Source organism: Temnothorax longispinosus, chromosome 5 (genome assembly GCF_030848805.1).
Source record: "Temnothorax longispinosus isolate EJ_2023e chromosome 5, Tlon_JGU_v1, whole genome shotgun sequence".
NCBI classification, from domain to species: domain Eukaryota; kingdom Metazoa; phylum Arthropoda; class Insecta; order Hymenoptera; family Formicidae; genus Temnothorax; species Temnothorax longispinosus.
This window is the reverse complement of record NC_092362.1, coordinates 1487372-1495836: the sequence shown is the minus strand read 5'-3', so window position 1 is coordinate 1495836 and position 8465 is coordinate 1487372. Positions and strand designations below refer to the sequence as shown.

The window sequence follows — 8465 nt, the reverse complement described above, 5'->3', positions numbered from 1 at the left end:
ATAACAGAAGCTTAAATTATATAATGGTAAAGCGTCCCATGTCTATTATTACTAATTTCTAAGATACAATGTTTAAAAAAAGTCTTATTGAAAATTTGTAGTGCCTAATTTTTAAACCAGGTATAGCGTGTTATTGGCAGTTTCACTATTAAACATGTCAGCTAAATTATTTTATTAAAAACTTAATAAATCAAGGCGCTACTTTTATTTTAGCTTTTTTTATCATAAAAATATATATCATTTCCCTATTTAAAACTTTAAACCTTATTTTCTCGAAATGTTCAAAAATGGACGTACGATCCTTTACCTCTAAAATACAGATATATATAATAAGAAATATATTGTGAAAAGAGAACAATGTAAAACAATGTATTGTACGGAAGTCCATTTAAAGCCGCAAGAGGTAAAGATTAAATTAAAAAAAAAAATATATATATATATATATATATAATAAGAAATATATTAATATACTAAAGAATTGTGGAATACATGGTATCGTGGTGTCACGGTAAACGTGACAGACAGAGATTGAAAGATGCTTTTATCTTGGTGATATTTACATAGAAACTTAATCAGTTGTATTGAAAATAAAGATATATTTAGCAACAATAATACATTTCGTCTACAAAGATACTAAATAAATAAACTTTAGCATTTTTTGTTTAATAATAGTTACATTTATGTATATACTTTTGAACACACGGTTATCTTAACGACTATATTTTTTAATATGCTGAGTATCAAATCATTCTATAAAGAATATAATAAATCAGGCCCGTGATAACAAATAATTTTGTTTTATTAATGAGTTTAAACTTTAAACGAACGTTTGCTTTTAATGCACATTTTCATACAAAAAGGAATAAGATTAAACAGATTATTTAGAAGGAACTTTTGTTAGAAGGAAAGTTAATATTAATTAAATTGCATTCTTTCTGTTTATAAATTTCGGATAAAAATTGAATTGCATACGCGCGATACGTTTGTACTTGTCCACGATATACGGCATATTCATAAATATATTACAAGTTAAAATTTAAATTTATCATGCACGGTAACGTATTTATTATGCACGTATAACAGTAAATATCAATCTCATTGCAAAAATAATTGAGTATCGACACGATCTAAATTAACATTCTCTTCAAAATTTATATTTTATTCTAATTGCGCAAAAGCGCATTATCTCTCTTTCTTACATAAATTATGAAAAATAAATTATTTAATCTCAAAATATATAACGAGTTTTAGCTCAATAATACTTTGCGTATAGCTGATCGACTTTTACGCCGTTTCCTATTCTATACATAGTATACATTGCATTTTACTCTCCAACTAGAAATTAGTCGAATTGACGATTTAATGTTGATACGTCAATGAATAGTCGATATAGGTTTATATTTTTTTCATCATCGACTTTATTATAGTTATTTTTATGCTAATTGAGCAATTACGAATATTTCTATAAGATGCTTGTCTTTTGCGCGGTCAATTCTATATCAAATTGATGTAAAATCGAAAAGCACAGTATATAAGTATATATTAGGTGCGTTCCGTTACGCATCATGCGCATAATGCATCATTTGTCCTTGTTGTTCACCGAATGTTAAACAAGGATAAGTGATGCATCATGCGTGAAACGGAACGCACCCATTGTATTTGATATAGTAAATTGACCAAAACACAGAAATCTAACAGAAATATTCGCAATTGCTCAATTAACATAAAAAAATTATGATAGGAACAATTTTTACACAAAATACTGAAAATATCACTCAATATTCGACAGCGACGATTCATCAACACATCGATTCGATCAAATCGACATTGATTCGACGATTATTTCTGGCTGGAATCCTTATAACATAATGTATTTTCATTTTACATAATATGGCTATTGTCATGGTAATAATAATAACGTAAGAGCCTTCGTGATCTATACGCCCGTCCGTTTTATCACGTTTACATACATTACATTTCAATGCAGATTAACCTGTAACTACATGGCTGTAAAAGCGCATTAACGTTGATCGATATAGATTCATATTATATGTATGTACACGTAAATTACGCATGCATATCTAATAATAAGGCGGAAGTATTTTGCGCGGAATTAGTGATTCTCTGTTATGAAGGCTTTACATTGTGATGTCGAATATATCAGCTTTTCTCATGATCGAAAATACTATTCTGCAACGCGAAATATTTTGATCGTACGCTCTAAAAGTACTTATATAAGAGAGAAACGAATATTTCTAAAAATATAGACATTTTATACGAAGTAACTAGTATACTCGTGAGGCATTACACCTCTCCTGGGATAAAACGTATGACTTGTGGAGTATTCTAACAGATTTGTGATCGAGCTCATATAGATATCAGCGAATCTGAACAGTCTCCTTGAAAAATAAGTCGGATTATGATATGTTCTGAACACCGAGCCGAATTGTTTGTTGAAAACATATTTAATCTCGTTTCTCAATTGATCCCGTTCCTTTATCCACTCGTCCAGTTCATTTTGCACTTCGTGTCCTTCGTAATCCTGATGTTCCTCAATTAGGCCAGTTAACATCTGAAGCCAGTTCGCGCTTTCCTTGAACTTTGGATCATTCAAAGTTTCGATTTCGTGCTGTAATGTAATTTATAACCCTTTATATATCGTACATTATATTTATATTAAATTCAGCGCATCAACATTCTTTCTCGAAAGCAGATTAGCCTCGTACAAAAAGGATTAATAGGAATTCTGCTTAAATTACCGTCAATTCTTTTATTATCGCTCCCGTTCGCCAGCCATGCTCTAAAGTCACGTCCGCCAGATCGCTGTATGGATGATCGCCAAAGTACAATACTTGATGTCCTCGCCATCCGGTCATGTCTTGCAACTGTTTAACTGTTCCCTAAAATGTTCCGCGGTTAATAAATATATGTAATATATACGCATAATTATAAATATATAATTTTCTAGGATATCAAAATAGAAAGTTACCTCAAGATACACGATACCCTTGTCGAGTTTAGTGACCCGATCCCATAATTGCGTCTGTTTAACTTCATCGTAGATTCTCAAGGGGCGCGATTCCTCGGTAAAAAATCTTGGCTTTCTCGCTTGAACGATCACCACGTCGAAATAATTCTTCCAATTTTCGCCGACCAGAAACTGCATGCCCTTGTTACTGCAAAAATCACATTAATATTAACAATTAGTAATTATAGTGATATGCATAAACATTATATAGATTTTATTTAATTGATGATTTAGATTGCCAACACTTGAGAAACATACACGAATTGAAAAGGACTGTTTGTGACCAGGAACATCTTCTTGCCGGCATTTCGAAGTCGATCGAAAAATCTTCTCAAATCTTTATTCTGTTCCAGGTAATCAGACACATTTTCCGCTACTAGTTGATGCATTACAGGATGGCAGCTTTGCACAGAATTCTATAAAGATTTGCATAAACTTTATTATAAAAGCAATTAGCAAAGTTATACTTTGATTGCTCACCTTAACGTCCCTAAATAGTATCTCCGGGTGGTAATCGATATGATTCTGTATGAAGTACTCTGTAACGTTGCACAATAAACTCATTTCCGGTACCGAAAACAAATCGGCTAATTGGACCATTTTCGTGCGATGTAAGGCATCCTGAAAAGAAATAAATGTCAGAATCTTGAATATTATTAAAAAATTTCATATATATCGTGCGAATATAAATGTACTTGCCTTCTGCACGTCATGATCGAAGCAATGTTGATGCAAAAAACAGAGAAGATGGGGCATTTAATATATTGGAATTTTTCTTTACAAGTAAAAACGTACAAATGTGAGAAGAAATGTTGCTGCTTTTTCTGTCGCAGCATAAGAGCAAAAATCTCTTTTGATATTTAGAAAAATAATTAAAAGCATAGTTGTTTAGCTACAGATCGTATCATATCGATGTTTGAAAATACCGAAGTATATCCCGAGTTTTTACAATTTTAAACAAACCATGCGCGTTGCCCGTTCTCTTATTAAAAAAAAGAAATATGTGCATCAAGCTTTCATCAAGTGCTACGCATTACTCGCCGATTTCCCCATCTTATCGAGGGGGGGGGGTTCTTCGATAACGAACTTACATGAGAGTGTTTATGGGGCGCCTCCACGTAAGCTATCGGCATTGTCCTGTTTTTGTAGAGACGGAGGACCTCCTCGTCGGGCACGGGATGCAAGCCACGATAAACGGCGCCCAATTGAATTTGCAAGAAGCTGTCGAGCTTCAGTAGGAGACCTTTCTCGATGTCGTAATGGAGGCCGCGGACGGCGAAATTTTCTCTGTACTGTAGATTGGCAATTCCCTCTGGATACTGGAATAATTAAGCGAGTTTAAGCGAATTTCAAGATGAAATTCTAATCGGCCGTAATTGTCCTTTGATTTCGGGAGAATCTCTGAATAACTTTGAGATAAAGGACAAGCTTTACGTACTCTTATAATTTAATTCTTTTATCTTTCACAGAAGCTATTTTCTGTTTTATGGAAAGCAATAGTAAAAGGCACTAAAAGGTAAAGAAAATTATTTAATTCTATACATCGAAACTGTTTTCGTATAGAATTAAATAATAACTTTCTTGAAAATGATTATAGATGCTGGCATTTTCACAAAAAGTTGACTCAAGGTGAGATGTACCTAAAGCAAAAAAATTGCACGCGTGGAAGCCTACGTATCGTATCGATTTGATTAGTAAGCGAATTTGTTACAAAGTAGAGACCTTATATTTTTTAATAAGCATGTCACGTCCCAGGCTGTAAAGCAAGTGGTCCATAGACGGCTTGTAACACGCCAACGTGTAATCGTAATCGAATCCATACACCTGGACCTCTTTTAAGTCGAGCTCGTTGCAGGCGAACACGCCCTTGGCATTCACATCTTGCGGCAGTTTTTTCGCTGCAAAAAAAAAACCGACGATAATTAATCTGGGAGCTCTGGGGAAGAAAAAAAAATCACGGGACACCTGATCTTAAGATAAAAGTCGGGTTTCTGCGGCACGATGCGGTAAAGGGAGACGCGGCTTCTCCGCGAATTGGATGCGGATCGGATATCGCTCGCGTCCGATCTTAATTTCGCGCGAGCGCCTCGAGAGTCCTCGATTGGAATGAACTACAGTTATTACTCCTCCAGACCTAACTGGCGATCAATTCGGTGCGTCGGTGCTCCCGTTTCGTTCTATAGATGCGCGCGATACCGGGGCCGATTTTCACTGTCCTAGATTTTTCTGCCCGGCATCACATTCGTCGCTCCTCTCCGTCGTCGTGCCGTGAGAGACCCGATCTCCGCGCGATCTAAAATCTAATCTGTCTCCGCAGCGCGCGGCCGCCCTCCTTACGCCGCTCTTCGTCAGCGCGGATTAAAATTAATTAAGACGATCGCGGGAATGTGTCGGGTGATCCGAGAGACACACATTCTCATGATTAATTTATGTACTTTTCCTGTTCGTTTCGACGGCACGTCGTTATCTCTCGCGTCGTCCGACCGCGACGATAAATATACGAGCTGCGGCTCGTAAGTTTGTCAACGTGGCCGGAGAGACACACGGGCATTTAATATTGAAATTTCGATGGGCCACCATGTTTTTCGCGCCCGTGACAAATTTATGTGAACGCGCATCGTTTTTTTCTCTCTCCTGATGGCAGTGCCTCCTGTTTCTTTAATTTATCGAAGCTCCTCGAATTTATGGGTGACAATAAACGTACCCATTAATTCCTACAATTACAGACGATAAAATTATATTATATATTTGTATATTATAGGCGGTAAAATATGTATACATTATATATTTATATATATATTATAGAGGTTTTACATAGTTTAAGAATTTTGAGGCAAGATTTGCATTTCAGATTGCGTTAAGGAAAGGAAGTGTCCTTTTCTCTTTTTCTTTGAATATTTATTCCTAAATGGAACGCAGCATCATAGGTTTTTACTTCGTATCAGTTCCTTGCTAAAAAAAAAAGAACAATCATTTTGACATCCTTCAATAGGAAAAAGGTAATCGCCCACCCCGATGAGCGGTCTCTCGGACACGTGTACCCGAGTGCTTGGCGATCGGTCAAAATTTCCCTCATCGCCGTCGCATACGTAATCGCACGCGTCTCTCGTCCGCGTCTAAAATTTGCGCTCGAGAGAGAAAGAGACTCAATCGGTGATCCCGTCCGCGTCTCTCCGACGACCCCGGCGGAGAGACTGGGGTTGGGGGAGATGCGCGTAACGGTACCACCACCACCGCCACTCCCGCGGGGAGGGTGATCGATCCGCGTGCCAATTCGCTCGGCATGCGCGGCGCGTCAAGGTCGCGTGCGCGCGCGTGCCCTATCGATATATCGAACGCGGCGGGCGCATGCGCGGTACCCTCCGCACGTGCGAGCGAAACGGACGTACAAATAAACACGGCGCGGACGCAAACGTCACTAACACGAGTGAGAACACGTGTGTGAATGTCGCCGATTGACGTGTTGACACTGGCATGGCCGCGCGGCCACGGGACCGTTGACTACTCACACTTGAACTTCTCGAGCATCCGCAGGTAATTCTCGCGCATGTCCTCGCGCGACACTCGGCCGCGGTTGAGGGCGCGATCGCCCACCGTGCGCCTGGACGCTCCATAGGACGCGGCGGCCTCGCGGAGCCGCGCGAACGGCCGTGCCTCGACGACGCGGCGCGACGCCGCGACGATCCTCGCGTGCAACATCACGGACTGATTGGCCGCACCGCGCGGCTGGCCGATTTGAATTAGCCCGCCGCCAATGGCCTCGCGCCTCCGCACTCGTCTACGAACCTGGGCGATACGCTAGACGCGACGCGGATCGAAGTTTGCGGCGTGACGCGGGCGAAGCCGCGCGATTGGTCGCGCTGCTCGGTCACGTGTCTCGATGTGCGCAACGCGATTGGTCGTTACTCTCGTATCTGGGACGCTATTGGACGGTTGGCGACTTTTTGTCGTCTTCATCGCGTCTGGGTGATATTCCGTTCGGTAATTTATTTCGTTCGTGTTTGTTGGTTCCGTCAATGTCATTAGCGCGGCGTCGCGTCGCATGCCTTTACGCGATATATAGATCGTGAGATTTATATAATAGAGGAGGGTTATTTGAGCGTGTTAACTGCTATTTATACTCAATGAATTTAAATGAGACGTAACGATGACGACGTTGTTTTGAAATCGTAGCGCCTTCTTCGTAGCGGATACTTTATCTTTATACGTTACGAAATAAGGTAATGTTTTATACGTGTAAGGAAAATCTCTGAAATCTTGAAAAATTTTCTATATTTATTGGATACTAACTTCTATTATCGAGGATATGATTTTAAAAAGACGTTGAAATTCTTAATTCTTACATATTCTTACACTATTCTTATACACGAGAAATTTGTTGAACATTTTGCTTTACATGCGATATGTTAATTGCAATTGTGTCTTTATCCTTGTGTTGCGTTTTTAAAGTAATTTTAAGAGGCTCACTTCAGCCGATCGCTGATCTGCAAGTTTCAGGATAGAATCTAATTAATAAAATTTTATTTATGCCATATGTATATATACTTTATGTATATATTATTTATTATATATTAATATAACCAATTGGTTATTAATATTGCTTTGTTGTATGTGTGCTCTGATTTTTCTATTATTATTTTTCTTATTATACAAAACATTGATTATAAATGGAATTCCATTCCGAATTCCGACACTATAATTATATACATTTAAAACGAGTTTTAAGTAATGGATTTCCAAGCAGCCCATCTCTCGTTATTTTACATTACCGACGTTTTTATTGCGATAAGATTATCGACCGCCAATTATCATAATAATAACGCGACAATCTTCGCTTATCTCTCATACGTCTTTCTAAACTCGCTGCGCGTACCTCTCTGGATGTTTGACTTAAATACCTGTTCAAATATATGCGGAAACACGCTCCTACGCTTTATTACCGAGTCACACGGCGAAGTCGATTTCAAGCTGTTAAAATATCCCCGCGATCCGGCGCGATTACGTGACGTTAAACGACTCTAATTAGAGCCGAACGCTCGAAAACGCCCGGCCCGCGTCTTTAGAAAGTCTGACGCGTAGCCCGCCCACGGGATCTATATTCCGAGGCGATTGTTTCCCTCCCCCGTTGCTTAATATTTACCTCGTGTTAGGCCCGATAAATGGGTTAATTGCCGCGCACGAGCCCCCTACCTCGTCTGCGTGATTTGAATGCGGCCCCGCGTCAACGTCCCAACGTCGTCGTCGTGGAGTTTCTCCGCGCGTAAGAGGTAAATAACCGCGGCGCGTTGTAGTAAAGCGCTCCCAAGATGTTTCCCGGGCGCGCGGGCGACGTGCGACGCGACGTACGGAGACATTCCAGGATGCTTAGCACACTTGGCACTCGATTCTAATCGCGAGAGATTCGCGATTTATGCCGCTCCCAACCGGTACGGAGGAG

At 39.3% G+C, this 8465-nt stretch overlaps 1 protein-coding gene across 2 annotated transcripts; it reads right to left on the bottom strand.

Moving 5' to 3' along the window:
* Positions 1–576: 576 nt before the first annotated feature.
* On the bottom strand, positions 577–6814 carry Nt5c (5' nucleotidase C). Of its 2 annotated transcripts, none has more exons than XM_071779586.1 (8): positions 6538–6814; positions 4751–4926; positions 4120–4347; positions 3509–3649; positions 3287–3444; positions 2990–3176; positions 2760–2900; positions 577–2629 (listed from the first exon to the last, which is right to left on the bottom strand). In XM_071779586.1, the coding sequence occupies exons 1-8, from the start codon at positions 6725–6727 to the stop codon at positions 2273–2275; spliced, it is 1578 nt and encodes a 525-aa protein (XP_071635687.1). In that variant the 5' UTR covers positions 6728–6814; the 3' UTR covers positions 577–2272. The 2 variants fall into 2 exon arrangements, with proteins under 2 accessions (XP_071635687.1, XP_071635688.1); XM_071779587.1 differs by lacking the exon at positions 6538–6814 and adding an exon at positions 5163–5319.
* Between the last annotated feature and the right edge of the window lie 1651 nt (positions 6815–8465).

Bases quoted from the DNA above. Each gene is read 5' to 3' on its own strand.
- Nt5c (XM_071779586.1), bottom strand. From the start codon at position 6,727: ATGTTGCACGCGAGGATCGTCGCGGCGTCGCGCCGCGTCGTCGAGGCA. The intron at 3,445-3,508 runs GTGAGCAATCAA...AAATCTTTATAG, and splicing joins TACTATTTAGGGACGTTAAG to AATTCTGTGCAAAGCTGCCA. The intron at 3,177-3,286 runs GTATGTTTCTCA...TGATTTTTGCAG, and splicing joins AACAGTCCTTTTCAATTCGT to TAACAAGGGCATGCAGTTTC.